Genomic DNA, 18,748 nt, shown 5'->3' with positions numbered 1-18,748 from the left:
AGCCACCCTTAAGAAAGGGGGAGTTTTATGGCCTTAGGGTAGCAGGAAGCACAGGCACCCACTGCTCAGCTGGGGACCAGTATGATTCTATGACTCATTTTTGGGAGCTGAGACCTGATTTTTTTCAAAGACACAGTGTCCATGCAGCCCCTGTGGAGCCTGCAGGAGCCTGTGCACAAGTGACAGCAATTCTAGGGAGGTTCTTCCACTCCACTGGTGAGATCGCATCTGGAATACTCTGTCCAGTTTTGGGCTCCCCAGTTCAAGAGAGACAGGGATCTAGACAGAGGGTCCAACAGAGAGCCACAAGGATGATTAGGGAACTTGAGCATTTCCCCTATGAAGAGAGACTGAGAGGCCTGGGGCTGTTTAGTTTTGAGAGGAGATCTGATCAATGTTTATAAATATCTGAGGGGTGGGTGTCAAGTGGATGGGGCCAATCTCTTTGTGGTGGTGTGCAGTAAGACAAGGAACAATGGATACAAACTTGAATATAGAGGGTTTCACCTCAACATGAGGAGAATCACAGAATGTGAGAGGTTGGAAGGGACCTCCAGAGATCAAGTCCAGCCCCCCTGCCAAAGCAGGATCACCTGGAGCAGGCTACACAGAAATGGATCCAGGTGCATTTTGAAAGTCTCCAGAGAAGGAGACTCCACAACCTCTCTGCACAGCCTGTTCCAGAGCTCCATCACCCTGCTTATAAAGAAGCATCTTCTCATGTTGAGGTGGAACCTGCTATGTTCTAGCTTGTGCCTATTGTTCCTTGTCCTATCACTGGGCACCACCAAAAAGAGACTGGTGCCTTGATCTTGACACCCACCCCTCAGATGTTTATAGATGTTGGTAAGATCCCCTCTCAGCCTTCTCAAGACTAAACAGTCCCAGGTCTCTTTAAGTTTTTCTTCATAGGAGAGATGTTCAAGTCCTGCAATCATCCTCATAGCTCTCTGTTGGACTGTCTCTGGCATCCCCATCTCTCTTGAACTGGGGAGCCCACTGAAGATACGCTGATCTTCAGTCCCTGAATTTGCTTTTCGTGTGCCTGTTCCCGGATGCAGTGCTCCTGCCCCATCTGCATTGTGATGCTATGACATCTCTTCTGCTGAGCCAAGCTGCTCTGAGGAGTTGGATGTGCCTAGCCTCCACGTCTTCTTAATGATTTGAACCAAACATGCCCACAAGACCTGGTAGGAAAAGCACCACCAAGGCTCAGCTAGAACACAGAGGAGTGAGGAGACACCAGAGTGGAGCTGGAGTCAGGATATTGCTGCTCAGCCTGATTTTTGCCTCGTGCTGCCTGGAGCAGTGGCTGGCTTCTCTGGCTGCCTGTGCTGGAGTTCCATCCTGGCTTGATGGCATGCCTCTGCAGCTGCAGAGATGCTGCATAAAACACAGCAAGCAAGGGAGGGGATTTGGACATGTGGAGGAATCCCCTCGCCGTGCAGCTGAGTTGTGTTGAGTGATACTGTCCTGCTGCTGGCTGTCAATCTGGAATGGGAACTTTTGCTCTGTGAGTGATGGAGAAGTGGGGGACAGCTGCTGGCTGGGCAGGAGAAGGAAGGTTCTTAGGTTCTCATTGGGCCCATGGAGGAGAGGTAGGGGAAGGTGCTCCTGTGGGAGGCTGAGCTCTGTGTTTCAGGTGTGTGACAATTCAGCATGGGTTGTTCAGCCTAGGGGGATCCCTGGAGACACTGCACACTAGCTGTGCCAGCATGCAGCCATTGAATCCCATAGGGCAAGTACAAGGGAGGGGACAGGCAGTATCCTGACAGAATTGCAGGGAAATTTTGAGCAGAAATGCAATTAGCAAAAGGAGAATTTGTGGATTTGCACTTAACCAGGGTGGTTGGAGCCCTTTTCAGAGCAGTGGGTGACCCAGGGAAGTTGGCAAAGTGTGGTTAGCAGCCTCAGAATCAGCCCTGTCTTATGAGGGATGAGATGAATCTTAATGACTGTGGATGTTCGTGGCCTGGTTTTGCCTCTCACAGCAGACAGAATCCTCAGGCCTGTAAGGTCCCTTAGTTGAGCCGGAGGGTGCCAGCGTGGTCATCTTAACAGCTGGACACCTTTGCTTGCAAGACCTGGAGGACTTGCACCGTGCATCTTGCCTGCAAGGTGTCAAGCCAACATCCAGCTTCCTTTGCAGCCTGGGGGCTGCTGGGGATTTACACAAAAAAAAAGGGGGGGGGAAAGTAAGAAAATACACCAAATCTCCTTTTTTAAGTAGTTGAATGCAAATGGCCTGAAGAACAATGGCAGATGAAATAGCATTTGGAGCAGGCTTTAAAGCACTTGGAACGTGGGTAGGATCAAAATCAGGTTAGTCTTTGGAGATACAGACTCTGCAGCTTGCCAGGGTGTTTTTAAGCATGCTTTTGATGTGTAGTTCAAACAGTAGATTTGTCCTGGCAGACAGAAGCACTCACAAATTCGTACACGGCCACTCTCTCCTTCCCTCCTCCCCACTGTCCCCCATCTCCAGAGATTATAATTTAGCTTCATTACAGAGGAGTTTTACTTTTATTTTAAAGCTGTCTAAATCCCCCTCCTGGGTCCACGCATTAGGCTGAAATGAGTTTGCCAATGGAACCTTGCAGGCTCTTGTGATGAGTGTGGCAACAGAAGAGCTTTGCCCCACTGGTGTGGTGGTGGCCGCCTCCTTGATTTCTTGGCTTTGTTTAGGGGCGCTGTGGGTGTGTGTGGTGTTAAACCCACACTGCAAGCTGGAAGAGAAGTCCTGCTGGCTCCGGCAGCTGCGCAAGTGGGGCGAGATGGATGTCTGTCCCCTGGAAGATGGCAATTACGGTAACGAGCTTCCCAACATCACCAACGCGCTCACCCAGAGCTCCGGGCACAGCCAAGGTGAGTCTGGATGGGGAGTGGAAATCCAGCTGGTGGCCACAGAGGTTGGATCAAGTCAAAACTCACCCTAGAGCTGAGAGACCTGCATCGGCCTGGTGGTGATGTCTCTGGGAGTCACAGGAATACAAAACATTTCTCCTCACAGCCTCCAGTTCGAGATACACTTAGAAATGTTTGGCTCTTTGCTACATCTCAGGTGAAGCCACCTGTGTGTTTGGTATCAAATTAGAGGCCATTTAAAAGCAATTTAACTTTGAGGGCGTGTAGACTCCCAAAAATCTGTGCAGGTTTGGGTACAGAGTTCTACTGAAAAGCAGCACTGCTTGAATAGGAGTGGAGCTGAGCTTGGAAGCCTGGGCTGTAATGTGAGAGTGAGGAGTTGGAGATGATGCAGAGCTGCTTTCTCAGTCCTGGAGTCTTGCTTGTGACAGGACTTTGATTCGGGTGGTAGATAAGTCATTAGCCAGGAATGTTAAGCACAGTTCAAGCACAGAGCACAAATGGGGCAATGTACTCATGGGGTTGTTCCTTCGTGCTAAAATATTTTCTCGACCCCTGACGAAGCATTTCATCCCTTTAAGCCTGAAAGCAGACATTAATTGAAAGTTACTGCTCTTAGCATGCTTCCATCTGCTGCACTGGAATTGCTCTTTGGTGTATTGTGTGGCCAAAATGGGAAGAGGAGAGGGAGCTGGCAGCCATGCTGTGAAGGAAACTTCGCTCTTCTGAGTGGGATTAGTTCCCCAGCACTGGTTCAGGAGCATGGCCATGCTGTCAGCCCACCCCAGCCGTGGCCAGGACCATGCACCCTGGCTGCCTCCCTGGGTTCATCCTCGGGGAGCAGCTTAATTTAAACCTGGCCTCGTTCCATGTCCTGCACTAGCCCTGGGACTCCCCCATGGTGTTCCCAGCTCTGCTGAGGATTTGCTCTGGCATTCGGGGCACGTTTTTAGGCATGTGGGGAGTTTCCAAAGCACATGCCAGGGACCTCCCGTTGTCCCCGTGCTTCTGCCTCTCCAGGCAGAGGACTGAAAGCAGCATGGGTCCTGGAGGTGTCCCAGGGTTAATGTTCATGAATACACAAAAAGTGCCACAGATTGTTGCCAGCCTCTTTTATTACTGAAAGGAGAACAGCTGATTCCTGAAACCCTTCCTGGTGAAGTGAGCAGGCTCAGTTCTGTTGGTAGGAACACCTGTTTAATTTCTCTCCACCTCGGGGTGCCTGCAGCATTCAGGCTAATTGCTTGTTCCCATTGTTTTCTGGAGTGTGTTTATCCAGCCTTCCTGGACCAGCTTTGAGCAGTGCCTTTTGTTCTCCCCCCTTGAAGGCATTTAACTCAGCCCATCTTGTGGGTTGCAGGAGCTAACATTCAGTGTTGTATCCCCTTTGGGGCTTCCCATTTTGCAGCCCGCCAGCTGTGTTCGGCTCTCATGATGCAGCATGGCTGAAGTGATAGCAGGATTGATCCAGACAGGCCTTTTCCTCCTGACAGACCACTTGTCTGATCTGTCTGGGCAGAGTGAAGTGCTTGTCCAGTATTTGATAGCTTCAGAAATGTCAGTGAAGTTACAGAGCAGCTCTGAAGGGATCCACAGACGTCTGCTGTAAAGCAGCAGTGGGGTTTTAGACCATGCTGTCTTCTTCTTTCCAGCCCTCTCACTCAGCAGAAGGAGATTGCTGGAAGCTGATGGTTCCCCCCATTTTCCAGGGGGTAGATAAGACATGCTCCTGTGGTTCCCTTTACAGCTTCAGGTGTTGAAGCTGTAGTTCAGTGAAGCTGAGACTTTGTGTTGGGAGCAGAAGAGGAGAGCTTGTGGTGCTTGCAGGGCAGCAGTGCTGAGGAATCCCAGTGCTGGCCCCCAGCAGCTGCCTCACACCGGGTGTCACAGGTGTGGGAATGCACTGCCACATGTCAAGGCATGAGCCTCCTGTGTGACAATGGGTTAACACCAGAAAGCTAATGGCAGGGCAGTCCCTGCCTCTGTTCTCACCTCTCTAGTCAAGACAGCTGTTCTAGCCAGCTGCTTAGCAATGCTAAGGAGATGGCAGTTCCATCAGAGATGGGGGGCAGAGGTATCTAAAAGCAATTTGCTGCAGCTCAGGGGCCAGAGCCCTTGTGCTTAGCTCAGAAACAGCTGTGGTGCAAACAGGTGGGGCTTTGCTCTCATGGTAGAGATGTTGCTCTGCCTGGGGAGGTCATGTCTAGGGGCAAGAACAGGCATCCCCTGTGCTATCAAGGCACTGATGTTTTTTCTCTTTGCAGACTCCCTGGCCAGGCCCAGACGAACTGTGTTCACCCGAGCAATCGAGGGCTGTGACCTCCACTGGCAGGACAGCCACCTGCAGCGCATCATTAGCAGTGACTTCTATGTGTCTCCCTCCTACCAGCGGGAGGGTGAGAGCCTCCTCTTTAACTCCCAGGGGCAGCCACTGTGGCTAGGTAAGCAAATCATCAGCCCCTTGCATGGCCTGGGTGGGCAAGGTTGCTAGTGGGAAAGAACCACCCAAGGCATCGGAGAAGCTTTGCCACCCTGGATCCTTGCAAGCTTCTTTATCCTACATTGAAAGTGCCTCCCTGGTCCTCAGCCTGAGGGGTAGAAGAACTTGATACCCTCCTGCACTCCAGTCACAGTCCTTGTAGCAAGCTCCACATCTTTACAGTCTGGGTTCTCCTTGGGCAGCTTGGACCAGGCTCATTGTGTCCTCTTTCATCCCGCCACTGTTTGGCTGTCCCCAGTACAAGCTCTCACTGTTCACAGTACAGGGGATGAATGCTCAAAGTCCCTTTAAAGTTGCCTGGGAAGTACAGCTCTATGCTCTGGATTTTGAATTCCTTGCTCTTACATTCTTTAGTCTTCCCTTAAAGACAATTAGCCTTTTGTGAGCTTAAGGCATACTACACCAGTCAAGTCCAGTACCATCATTTGCTGTAGACCTTTAGTCCATGTAGGTCAAGCCATACAACTTCTTTACAGCAAAATCATGACCCTGGGCAGATCTGCAGACCCTTGCCAACTACATGGCTGGGATGGCAAGGAGTGAGATAAGGGCTTGGGGAAGCCTGGTGTATCTGTCATCCCTCAGACTGACTCCAAAATGGGGGACACAAGCCCTCTACAACTTGAAGAGGATGAGTGCCTCATCCCTACAACCTGAGAGGCGAATACATGGACATAGAACAGCTCAAAACCCACCACTGCACTGTTGGTCCACTCCAAGAGCCAGGGTCTGCCATCATCCAGCCAAATGGGAAGAGACTATTTAAAGCCATCCAGACATACTGTTTCTGGAATGGAAGGCACTAAGTTTCTATTAAGGCCAGGAGATAAGTGAAAAAGTACCCATGGAGGCTACTGGTACACCTCTGCTAGCTTAGCTAGAGCAGGAGGGGACATTTAATGGGAAGGTCGTGAGTTCAAGCCTGCAGTGGGCAGTAGTGTCCTCCCTACTCTAGTCATGAGGTCTGTGGTGACAGGTTGGACTCGATGATCTTTGAGGTCTCTTCCAACCTTAGGAATACTGAATATACTGGATATATTTCTGCTCTGGGAAGAGATTAGCTGCAGGCATCAGGTCTCCTCAGCCCTGCAGCCGCAGGCAGCAGTGGTGGGTTAGTACTTCCATGGACTCCATCTAGCAGGGATGTGGCATCCCCAGCTCCCCTGTCCCTAGAGTTGTCTGGGTTCTGGCAAGCCCTTTGGCCCAGCTGGTTTGGTGCATGTTATTTTTCTAATGTATTTGCCACGATTTTTGGATTTTGCCCTTTTGCTTTGTTGCACCTTGCAGGCTCTCACTGCTGGCCAAGGAGTGTGAGTCCTCAGCAGCTTCCAGTGATGAATTCAGCGAGAAGCTGAATATTTCATCCATGTGGCAAATTGTGGTGGGCTGAAATTATCCCCCAACATAAAATTGCCAGACCAGCTCAGTTTGGGATGGAAGCAAATGAAGCTATATAGCTATTGAGCTGTATAACTAAATGGTGTGGCCAGCAGGTGCAGGGAAGTCATTCTGCCCCAGTACTCACACCTTGAGTACTGTGTCCAGTTCTGGGCCCCTCAGTTTATGAAGGACATTGAGATACTTGAATGTGACCAGAAAAGGGCAACAAGGCTGGAGAGGGGTCTGGAGCACAGCCCTATGAGGAGAGGCTGAGGGAGCTGGGGTTGTTTAGCATGGAGAGGAGGAGGCTCAGGGGTGACCTCATTGCCCTCTACAACTACCTGAAAGGCGGTTGTAGACAGATGGGGGTTGGTCTCTTCTCTCAGGCAACCAGCAACAGAACAAAAGGACACAGTCTCAAGCTGTGCCAGGGGAAGTTTAGGCTCGAGGTGAGGAGAAAGTTCTTCACAGAAAGAGTAATTGGCCTTTGGAATGTGCTGCCCAGGGAGGTGGTGGAGTCACCATCCCTGGAAGTGTTCAAAAAAGGATTGGATGTGGCACTTGGAGCCGTGGTTTAGCTGTCATGAGGTGTTAGGTATTAGGTTGGACTTGATGATCTCTGAAATCTTTTCCAACCTTGTTGATTCTGTGATTCTGTATTTACAAGCAAATTGAAAGCTAGAAATATGAAATGCAATGAATCTGTACAAAACAGACAATATATGCACTATATATATATATATATTTACAATTTATAAGCACAGAAACTCCTCAGACCCCCCCTGGAGCCGTCCACCTCTTCCCCCGCTCCCTCTCTGCTTCCCATTACCTCACACAGTAGTCAAAACAGGGATAACCTGGCCAAGGCCACAAGAAGAGAGAGAGAGAGAGGAAAAGTTGCAAGCAGAAGTGACAGAAGAAAAGAGAGAGAACTGTTCATGCCTCTGCTCTACATTCCCATTAGCAATCCGATGAATTATATAGACTTTATCATTATTGTTCTTGTATGTCTAATGGTAATTTATTTTACTTTCAGTCTTTGCAGTCAGGGACTAGGCTAAAATTCCCCCTTCAAACTGTAACACAGAGAATAGAGGGAGCAACAAGAAGCTCTTTTACAGATGTGTTTGTTCTGAAACCTCTTGTGTATTCCTTGTGAGTGGCCTTTGGGATATGGAAACCCCATTTGTGGAGGTGGTTGCCTGCATTTGCAAAGCTTTCTGAGCTCTTGGCAGGAGTAGAAGTTAACCCTCTACCACAATTTCATATCTTCTGTGTTTGCCTTTTTTTTCCCCTTCCACCTTGGTAGGACATTTTGCAAGAAAATGGGATTTCTGCTGCTTGTTATGCAGTCTGTCATGTCATCTGCTTCTGCTAATTTCTCATTCAGTCATAATCCTCTCCACAGTTGCTTGTGATTTCAGGTGAGCAATGAGCAGCAGGAGCAGATGAATTCCTAAGCAACTGTGAGTCTTGGTAGGGGAGGGGTTCATGCAACTGTTCCTAATAATAAAGCACCAGGTAGGAGAGCTGCAGAAAAGATGGGAGGTCTGCAGAGCTGGCTCCGTGGAGGTGTTAAGAAAGCCATTCAAAACATCACCCCATATCTGCCAGTGCCACCAGTGCACTGCTGGATGCACAGCCTCACCCCATGTGTCATCACCTGTCCCCTGAGAGCAGGGGAAAGTGTTGGATGAGACGCCAAGAAGTGTTTGGGTGCACAGCGATGAGAGAAATTGTCGTAAGGTGTGCAGGTTTTAGGAGAGCTGAGCAGCAGGTTGTCTCAGCCTGTGTTCAGAGCTGCTGTACTGCAACAATGCCACCTTGGAAATGCTTCCTTCTTTGGGTGAGGTTTGTGGAGATGGGGATTTAGGTACTGACATGGCTGCTGTGGGTTGAGTGTGGTAGGAATCCAGTTAATATTCCTGGGAGGTATCCCTGCCAGGAGCAGGGAGAAAGGGACTCAAAGCAAGGAGCAGGAATTTAGCTAGGAAATGGGGAAATATCAATGGAAGAAGATGCCCTGAAGGCTGATGCTGCCAGGTTCTCTCCCTCCATAAGAACCTTCCCATGGATTTTCATCCTGCTTTGGCTCAGCCACGTCCCTGCATTCGTCCTTGCCTTGCAGAACACGTCCCCACAGCCTGCGCTCGAGTGGATGCCCTGCGCTCCCATGGCTATCCCAGAGAAGCTCTCCGACTAACTGTTGCCATAATCAACACCCTGCGACTGCAGCAGCAAAGGCAGCTGGAAATATATAAGCATCAGAAAAAAGGTATGGGTAGAGCTATGGGAGAGGTGTCCCATGAGGTCTATCAGGGGTGTCCCAATGGGTTGAGGATGTCTTCTCCACCTTGGGAGAGTAGCGCTGCCCTCTCCAGAGTGGCAGAAGCTGACAGTGTGCAGCGCTGTATGGAATTGGACCCTGGAAAGACAAACTGATGCATCAGATTGCTTGAGACAAACTGTCTTGGTACACATATGCTAAGGACACAGGTGCCCTGGTGCTGTCTTCAGGCTGCTGAAGTAGGGATGTTCTTGTTCCCACTGTTCCTACGTCTGGTTGCCTATAAGGATTGCACATGCAAGTGATTCTTTCATTAAAGAGTTGCTGCTTGTTTGCAGAGCTGCCATAACTGGCTTCACCTTGCATTTGCTGAGTGAATTGTACCAGAAGGCATGCCCAGTATTTCTTCTTCTGCAGTTGAAGTTGGCAGGGAGCTGAGGTCAGTTACTGCAGTGCTCTTAGTGGTCAGTAGACTCCTGGAGCTTGCTAGCTCAGTCAGCTTGAGACCATCAAAAGATGGAGCTATTAAGGCTGGGAGCCTGTGATCTCTGGAGAGATTTCAGCTTGTGTTCTCAGAAACATTCAGGATACCCATTGCAAATGAGTCCATAACTGGAAGTCTGACTTTATAGACCTTACCTTGGGACTCCTCAGTCCCTTGTGCCCTCCTGGAACAAAGAATGAGCTGCTGTTCTTCTGTGGCCTTAGGGGTACCGTTTTTTTTGTTGGGTACCTGCTGTCCCTGATGTCTGTGGCAGTGTGCATGCTATGCTGGCTGCTGAGAGCTGCTCCTAAGCTACCATGCCAGAGTTGGCCCTGGAGGTTCCCATGGGATAAGAAGGGGCCTGTGTGCTCAGAAACTTCTCTGGGTGTAGAACCTCTCTTTCAAATACCTCACTTTTATTATTGTTCTGTTCCATTTCTTGCAGAACTGCTGCAGCGAGGAGCAACAACCATCACCAACTTGGAGGGCTGGGTAGGCCACCCTCTGAACCCCATTGGCTGCCTCTTTCTCACTCTGACCGAAGCTTGTAGATTAGAAGAGGAAAATTGCCTTGAAATTTCAGGTACTGAGGACTCCTCCCGCTTCCCTTCCCAGTGGCTGCAGCTGAACCAAGCACAGCAAGCAGACCCTGGGTGCAGGTCTGGGGCTTGGGACTCCCAGACTCTGAACCTCCTCTCTCTTCATATTTGCAGGAGCAGCCAAGGCAGAGCGGTGGTGCAGAGGCAGGGAGCTAGTGGCCCTGAGTTTTCCCAGTCCCAGGGTTTGCAGCCAGAGCAGGAGAGTGGCTTAGCAGAGCTGGGCTGAGGTGTGCTGGCCCACAGGAAGGCCCTGGAGGAGACCAGTGCACCCTATTGCACTTGTCTTACGCCTCTTGCATGTGCAAGTGAGAGCAGGAAGGAGAGTGAAGTCTGTATCCCCTGCAGGGAGCTTTTATCCGTCATCTCAGAGTGTCTGAGGGCAGGCAGCAGGCTTTCTTCTGAAGCTGAGAGGGTTTGTTTGTTTTCTGATGTGGGTCTGCCTGTTACACAGATCTTCTAACCCTGCTTCATCTCTTTCCTCTTCTTCCAGATGCTGGGGACTCCAAGCCCCCAGTGTATCAACATGTGCCCATTGCAACTGGCAGCCAAGACAGTGGCGAGTCCTACCTGTCACTGGCCTTAGAAGTGGCCCTGATGGGGATGGGTCAGCAGAGAGTGATGCCGGAAGGGCTCTATGCCCAGGACAAGGTGTGCCGCAATGAGGAGCAGATCATTGCCCGGCTTCAGGACCTGGAGCTGGACCCCGTGTTGGTGCAGACCCTGCGGAAGCAGTGCATCTTGCTGCTGGAAGGTGGGGACTTGGCCCATTTGTCTGGTTTCTGTGTCTTAGCTGAGTGTTGATAACATCTCTGGGGTCCCCTTTCCAAGGTTTATGCTTGGTTGATCCTGGCCTGGCTGCTTCTCTGTCCATGTGATGCTGAGTCTGTAGGATGTCTGCTCTGCCCCATCATCTGGTAAAGCAAAGGTTTGCTGATGTCCCTGTAGCAAGACTGCCTCAGTACCCCTCAGTACAGAGAGGGGTACTAAGAGTGTGGCCTCAGTTTCTGAACGTGAAAGGTTTTAATAGAAAAGGAAAGAGCAGCCTTTTACCCTGGATCCAAGTTGAGTTACACACCAGAGAGCTGCTGAGCAGATCCTCAAGACTTTGGGATGGTGCAAATGCCAGCCACAGATCCTGCTGTGCTAATTATGGCTGATGAACTCTGCTTCCATCTAGGTGGTCCCTTCAGTGGCCTGGGAGAAGTCATCCACCGTGAGAGCGTCCCCATGCACACCTTCGCCAAATACCTGTTCTCAGCCCTGCTCCCCCACGATGCAGACCTGGCATACAAGCTGGCTTTGCGGGCCATGAGGTTGGTGCATGTCTTACTCTGTCTCTGCCTTGGGTTTGCCTCTCTCCTGTGTTCCAACAGGAGGCCAGAACACTTTGTAGCCTTGGAGCAGGGATGAGAGTTGGAGGCAGGCTTGGAGCCTGCCATCCCTAGGATTGTCCTGTGTATTATGTAGGCCTGCCCACACACCAAGCAGCAGTGCAGAGACAATTGCTCTCTGTTTGGGATTTGTATGGGTTCAGTAATGTCTGCAGGTCCAGTGCTTTCTGACCAGTCCCTTGCCACAGGCTGGACCACTATGCCCCTGTCCTGGTGTCAGACGTCATCTGCTGGAGCAGGTTGCAGGCAGGCATGATGCTGTCATCTTTTTTGTGTCTGTCAGGCCTCTGGCACCCTGCAGCCCTCCCTGCCCATAGGAAGGGCTTTTTTATCCCAGCACAGATGGGCAGATGATTTGCTCCAGGATGTTTCAGAGCTGGGTGGAAAGCAGAGTTACCATCTGTTAACACTCATCCTGTGCTCCTGGCTGGGACCTCCTGTGCTGGGATCTCTCTGACTTGACCTGGGCTGGGAAAGTTGGGCTTCTGCTGCCTCATGAGTACCCTAAGCCTGTGCATGCAGAAAGCAAAGAGCTGAATATTCTCCCTGTCCAGGAGGACAGTTTGCCTCCTGAAGACCTTGACTGGCCATCAAGTTAGTGACACCAACACCAACTCAGAGGTTTAAGAACCAGTTTGGTGGTGTCGCCATGGCTGTGATGCGAGACTCCTGCTCCCCTTCCTTACCTTCTTCCTCCCTTGAGCTTTCCAGGCTTTTAGATAACCCCACAAGAGCGGGTAACCCAAACCGGCTGTGGGGGCCTTGGGGAAATGTGCTGATGACAACTGGGCGTTTTAAAAAGAACCAGATGATAAAGCCAAGAGTTCTGCTGGGTGCTCTGACATGAAAGGAGTGAGGAGGGAGGAGGGATTTTGCCGCCTTCTCGGTTTTTTCTTTCTTTTCTTCTTTCCTGAGGCTTGTGCTTCTCCTTACAAGTTTATAAATCACTTCATGGATCATTCTCCTCCTTTCAAGTTGGTCTCAAATTGATCCCTGTGCCCATGTGTTGAGCATGCAGCCTCAGGAGCCACCACACATGCACGGCAGCAGGATGCTTTCAAAGGCAATGCTGCAGGCAGCTGCCTACAGGCAGACCATGCCTTGCCTTGCTGCCTTGGGCAGAGGGTACAAAACCAGAGTTGGGCAGGGCTCTGATCTTGCTTCCTCCTGTTTGTTCTTCAGGTTGCCTGTCCTGGAGACCACAGCACCAAGCGGTGACGTGACTCACCCCCACCACCTAGTCTCGGTGGTCCCCAGCAGATACCCGCGCTGGTTCACCCTGGGGCACCTGGAGTCGCAGCAGTGCGAGCTGGCCTCCACCATGCTCACAGCAGCCAAGGGTTGGTGGCAAGGACAACAGCATCCAAGAGATTTTTCTGCAGAAAAGAGGGAGCTTCTGCTTCCACTCCCTTCTGAACTGGCAGAGAATGGTTGAGTGCCCCACTGGCAGCCAGCTGCTCTCTTCCCAGAGGGCCTCAAACCTTGTGCTCTCATAGGGCAGAACTGGGGGTTCCCAGGAGCTGCAGGCAAGCCTGCAGGGATGCCAGCCACAGTGCTGCAGATCCTGGGTAATGCCTCTGGGTGATGTGGGACCATGCCTATCCTGCAGCATGGTCAGCTGCCAGATCAGCTTGCCCTGCCAGATGTGTCATGAGTTCATCCCATAGTTCAGTTTGAAGCTGCTTCTCTTTCTACCTCTGCTTTTTCTTTTCCTGCCTTGTGGTAATGATCTTACACAAGCTGTAGGAGGGAAAAGACCTCCCTGTGCACCAAAGCACATGTAGGTTTTGGCAGAGATGGAGATGGGGACAGCTGTGCTGGGTGGGAAACCAGAGTCCCAGCTGCAAGCTGGTCTCTCAGGCCTATTTGGTTCCTGCCCAGGCACAACAATGAAGGTGAGCACAAGCTTTTCATTAAACATTTCTGTGTCCAGAAACCAGCCCCACCAGGACAGTGAGAGCCTTGTGTCCCATGAGGGCCAGAGAACTGAGCAGCTATCGTTGCCTGCTACTCTCCTGCACCATCTGTGGCAGCTTCCTAGCCCTTGGTGCTGCCATCTTGATGGGGAAGGTGCTGCTTCCCTAGTAAGGTGGAAAGTAAATGAGCTGTCAGAAAGCTCCAGCCTCACTGCCTCAGCAGCCTCTTCTCTCCTTCCAGCCTTCCTCCTCTTGGCTGTTTTTCTAGGGCTGATGGCATCCTGCCCCTGCCTTGCAGTGCCCTGATGGAGTGTTGGTACCTGGCTTATCCTTAGTTTCCTCTCCCTTCCAGCCCTTAATGGGGATGAGGTTTTTATGCCAGGGGTTTAGGGCCCTTGGATTATGTATATTTTTCCCATCATCCCCTTCCCTGGGTGTTCCCCTGCTGCAGCATGTCCTGATGTGATCCTGTGTCCTCACAGTCTCTCCTGCCCATGCCCCCGCAAATTGTTTCAGGGAGGGCTGGCTTTTGATGGCAGCACAAGCGGCTCCTGTGGGTGGCAGGTGATATCTTTAGCTATTAGTCACCCAAGATTCCTCTGTGTGCCCAAGTGCAGCTCAAGGTTTTTCACACTGCTCTGTGTTACTTGGTTTTCTGTGCATGAGGTTCATCTGTTCACAGTTTCATGACTATGGGACTAGAAACATGACTCCGGAACAGCTAGGCAGAGAGACCTGCTGTGGCTTGTTGACATCTCCCGTCTGCATACATGTCAGAGGTCCTCTCCCTACCCTGTGTCCCACGGGGGCTGATAGGAGGATTCCCCAATCCAGATGTAGGATCATTTATATGCCTTGATGGGTCCCTCCTCCAAGGTCCTGCCCTGTCTGCCACTGCCATCATGTATCCTTATAGCACCCTTGGTCTCCTGTGGCAGGAGATCCACTATCATCAGTTGGTGTTGTGCCAGGAGCCCTCATTTTTGGGAGTATCTCACTCTTTCTCAGTCATGAGAGATTTGTGCCTAACCTGGGTGATGCAGAACCAAGCCACAGTGAGCGGCCCAGCCTTTTCTAGTCTTGCAGAAGGAAGGGACTTTATGAGACAGAGTGTGTGTGCAGCAAACAGCCCCTCTTATTTATGATGTTTCTAAGAGGAGACCTTTCTGCAGCCATTCAGCATTGGGCATCTCCCCAAATCCCCTCCTTTGGGAAGAATCTGGTCTAGAGCTGTCAGACTTGAGCCTGGGGTGGAACATCCAGGAGCCTGGAGATGTCTGCTGATGCTTCATAAATATGCTTGGGATCACTTGGGTTGCTTGTCCTCCCTGTGAGAGGAGGACCTTGAACAAGGACAGGTGCTGTAGGATGTGTCACCTCCTGGGGAGGACACCCTATTTTGCTGTTCAACTGCAGAACCTGATCTGGCATCCCTGTGCATCTCTCCACATGCATGTGCAAGGGGGCCTAACCATGCTGAACCATGTTCACCACTCAGTGCAGACAGGACATGGGGCTTGAGGGCAAGGTTGGGGGAGGCTGAGCCATCTGACCATTTGTACCTCCACCCAGGAGACATGCTGCGCCTACGCACAGTACTGGAGGCCATCCAGAAGAACATCCACTCCTCCTCCTTGATCTTCAAGCTGGCCCAGGATGCATTCAAGATCGCCACGCCAGCCGACAGCAACTCAGACACAACGCTGCTCAATGTGGCGCTGGAGCTGGGGCTCCAGGTATGGGATGGCACTGGGGGTGCTGATGCCCTTTTATCCCATTGTGCTGCAGCAGCAGTACATTGGCGATGGTCTTCCACCAAGCAGGCGGTCCCCCATGGACAGGGTAAATTCATCCCTGCATGGCCCTTAACAGGGAAGCTCAGCCCTGGGGAGTCCCGTGTACCTGCTGCAGTTTGGGTGGAAGCAAGGCAGTGCTGGGGAGTGAGCATCCAGCCAGGCCACAGGGACTTTTTGAGAATATTGCTGTCTTGGGTGGCCTCGTTGGAGCCCTGTGGGGCAGCTGGTAATGCTGAGTTTGCCTCACAGGTGATGCGCATGACCCTGTCCACCCTCAACTGGCGGCGGCGGGAGATGGTGAGGTGGCTGGTGACGTGTGCTACTGAAGTGGGTGAGTGCCTTGCTGAGGGGTCCAGCTTGCATGTGGCAAGAGCGGGTGGGAAAAGAGATTCTAGGTTCATTCGTAGCTCTGGGCATCTTGAGTTCTCCTGAGTCTCCCATTTCTTCCTGGGTAACTGGATGCACCTCAGAGCACCAGCTAGCAGGGCTGGGGCCACAGCAATAGACAGGTTTAGGATTGGATTTAGGTCCCCTGTACTCAGGTCAGGCCAGCAGTGTTTGCTGTGCCCTGTAACATGTCAGCAGAGAGTAGTTTCTCACTGTCCCACTGTGCCCTGTTCCTGTTGGGGCAGAGGCAGCAGTTCACAACTCCTGCAGACTGACTTTGCACCAGCTCCAAACACCCAGGACTCAGAGGAGCCCCATGGTTTGAGCTAAGCTCCAGGGCTGTGCCCTAACCACAGTGTTTTCTTGCAGGGGTGAGGGCCCTGGTGAGCATTTTGCAGAGCTGGTACTCGCTATTCACTCCCACGGAAGCCACCAGCATTGTGGCAGCTACAGTGATGTCCCACAACACCATCCTGCGCCTGAGCCTAGACTACCCGCAGCGGGAAGAGCTGGCCAGCTGCGCCCGCACCCTGGCCCTGCAGTGCGCCATGAAGGACCCGCAGAACTGCGCCCTGTCTGCCCTGACCCTCTGTGAGAAGGACCACATCGCCTTTGAGACCGCCTACCAGATCGTCATCGACGCTGCTTCCACCGGCATGACCTACACCCAGCTCTTCACCATCGCCCGTTACATGGAGCACCGGGGCTACCCACTCCGGGCATTCAAATTGGCCTCCCTGGCCATGACGCATCTCAACTTGGCCTACAACCAGGACACACACCCAGCCATCAATGATGTGCTCTGGGCCTGCGCCTTGAGCCACTCTCTGGGCAAAAATGAGCTGGCGGCCATCATCCCACTGGTGGTGAAGAGCGTGCACTGTGCAACGGTGCTCTCGGACATCCTTCGCCGCTGCACCATGACGGCCCCGGGGCTAGCCGGCATCCCCGGCCGCAGGAACTCGGGGAAGCTGATGTCCACCGACAAAGCCCCTCTGCGGCAGCTGCTGGACGCGACGATAAGCGCCTACATCAACACCACCCACTCCCGGCTCACTCACATCAGCCCACGGCACTACGGGGAGTTCATTGAGTTCCTCAGCAAGGCCAGGGAGACCTTCCTCCTGGCGCAGGACGGGCACATACAGTTCGCCCAGTTCATTGACAATCTCAAACAAATCTATAAAGGCAAGAAAAAACTGATGCTGCTGGTGCGGGAACGGTTTGGGTGAGCCCTGGTCCCCACCACGCTCACTGGCAGGGTTTGGCCGCAGCATGGGGACTCGGGAGAGAAGAAGGAAGGAAGCAGAGATCACCTTACCCCCATCAGCAGAGGCTGCTCTGTTCTGGTCTTCTGTTTCTTCTTTTTTTTTCCTTCGTTGTTTGTTGTTGTTGTTGTTTCTTTTTCTTTCCTCCCCCCCCTCTTTTTTTTTAATTTTACTTTTTTTGGTTGTTTTTTTTTTTTGTTGTCTTGGATTTAACCATTTCACACACTTTGAGAGGATCCAGAGATTCCTTGGGCACAAACCAAAAGGCAACCACGGGGAAAAAAAGAAAAAGGATGGTTCGCTCAAGCCCTTGCCCCCTCCCTTTGCCAATACCAAAAGCTAACCTGGAAATCTAATACCTCTTTCCTGAAGGAAGCAGTCGCTGGAGGGATCTGAAGGTTGCAAAGTGCAAAAGTCGGTTAGAATGGCCTGGGTGATTAAAAACAAATAAATGAATGAGAGTAAAAAGAGGGAAAGGAAAGAAGAGGAAGCAGAGAAACCCGCGACACTTAGAACCTCACGCGTCACCGAAAGCGACTGCCGAGCGCGCTTCTCCCGCCCGCCCGAGACGTGCAAACTCCTCTTTATTTGTGAAGATCCTTCAATAATAAAAAACAAACAAACAAAAAAAAAAAAACCAAGTTAAAAGTAACTGTTCTCAGGGATTGCTTACTTAAAAAAAAAAAAAAAGTAACACACACACACACACAAAAAAAAAAAAACCACAAAAAAAAGACAAAAATATAAAGACCAAAAAAAAAGGAAGGAAAAAAAAAAAGAAAGGAAAAAAAAAAAAGAAGGAAAAAAAAAAAAAGAAGGAAAAAAAAAAAAAAGAAGGAAAAAAAAAGAAGAAAAAAAGGAAAGGAAAAAAAAAGGAAAAAAAAAGAAAGGAAAAAAAATGGAAGGAAAAAAAATAAAGGAAAAAAAAATAAAGGAAAAAATAAAGGAAAAAATAAAGGAAAAAAAAATAAAGGAAAAAAAGAGAAAAAAAAGCATTTATGATACTGTAAATACTATAGTATATGTGTCAATTATTAAATTGTAAAGTTATAATTATTTATAATTCTGTCTTTTATTTGGGGGATACTTGAAATTGTCAGGGGCTGGGGCGATTATTTTTATTATTGCTATTATTATTATTATTATTATTGTTATTATTATTATTATAAATATTATTTAAAAAACACACAAAAAAACCCCACAAAACGACAAAAAAAAAAAACAACCAACCCCACCACAACCCCAAACCGACAGACACACACAAAAACCACAGACAAAAAAAGAAAGAGGAGGAGGAGGAGGAGGCACCAGGCGAACGTTTCTCAGGTTCCCACAAGCGTTGTTGGCAGCAAAGAAAGGGTGTCGGGGGAAGGCGAACGTCCGCTCTGCTCGCGGCCCTGGGATGGACGGACGGACGGAAGGAAGGAGGAGCGGCAGCGCGGCGCTCGAGGACAGCAAAGGAAGGGACTCGGGGCAACTCGCTCGGACCCCCCCGCGGATGCTGGTGATGGAGGACGTGAGCCCGTTGCGTTGTGCGCAGCTGGCGGGCACAGGGGTGTGAGGTGCCTGGGCAGGCGAGGGCACCGGGGCTGCCTGGCTCCCGGGGAGGGAGGTGAGGCCGGCATTAGATGTGCTGCCTCCCCAGTGTTCTGCTTCCCAGCTCCATGGTTCGGCCGGCACTCAGCCCTTCCTGGCTTTGCCCCGTGCTGGGGGCAGACTACAGACCCTGGCTGGCAGCTCTTGGGTTTTGATTCATTTCTTTGCCAGCGGGTTGGGAGGGCTGGGGGGGGGCCAAGGTCAGTCTGGGTGGTGACTTGTAGTTAGAGAACGTGGGCTAGTTATCTGCTGTCTGGTTTGACTTCTGATTTGATTTTT

The 18,748-nt window shown here is 51.0% G+C and overlaps 1 protein-coding gene across 1 annotated transcript in view; it reads left to right on the top strand.

Annotated features, from left to right (window-relative positions):
- The window catches only part of ZSWIM5 (zinc finger SWIM-type containing 5), a 107,960-nt gene extending 90,349 nt beyond the window's left edge, over window positions 1-17,611 (top strand). The window contains exons 5-14 of the mRNA XM_068141595.1: window positions 2,686-2,865; window positions 5,130-5,306; window positions 8,874-9,020; window positions 9,962-10,099; window positions 10,606-10,866; window positions 11,293-11,428; window positions 12,689-12,846; window positions 14,995-15,158; window positions 15,468-15,549; window positions 15,975-17,611. Coding sequence (XP_067997696.1) covers window positions 2,686-2,865; window positions 5,130-5,306; window positions 8,874-9,020; window positions 9,962-10,099; window positions 10,606-10,866; window positions 11,293-11,428; window positions 12,689-12,846; window positions 14,995-15,158; window positions 15,468-15,549; window positions 15,975-16,837 — 2,306 coding nt within the window. The 3' untranslated portion in view covers window positions 16,838-17,611. The remainder of the gene's footprint in view (window positions 1-2,685; window positions 2,866-5,129; window positions 5,307-8,873; window positions 9,021-9,961; window positions 10,100-10,605; window positions 10,867-11,292; window positions 11,429-12,688; window positions 12,847-14,994; window positions 15,159-15,467; window positions 15,550-15,974) is intronic.
- The last annotated feature ends 1,137 nt before the right edge of the window (window positions 17,612-18,748 follow it).

This window comes from Melanerpes formicivorus, unplaced genomic scaffold (genome assembly GCF_026170545.1).
Source record: "Melanerpes formicivorus ecotype bairdi unplaced genomic scaffold, bMelFor1.0.p_v2 SCAF_7, whole genome shotgun sequence".
NCBI classification, from domain to species: domain Eukaryota; kingdom Metazoa; phylum Chordata; class Aves; order Piciformes; family Picidae; genus Melanerpes; species Melanerpes formicivorus.
The sequence above is the reverse complement of the archived record's forward strand: the minus strand, read 5'-3'. Positions and strand labels throughout refer to the sequence as shown.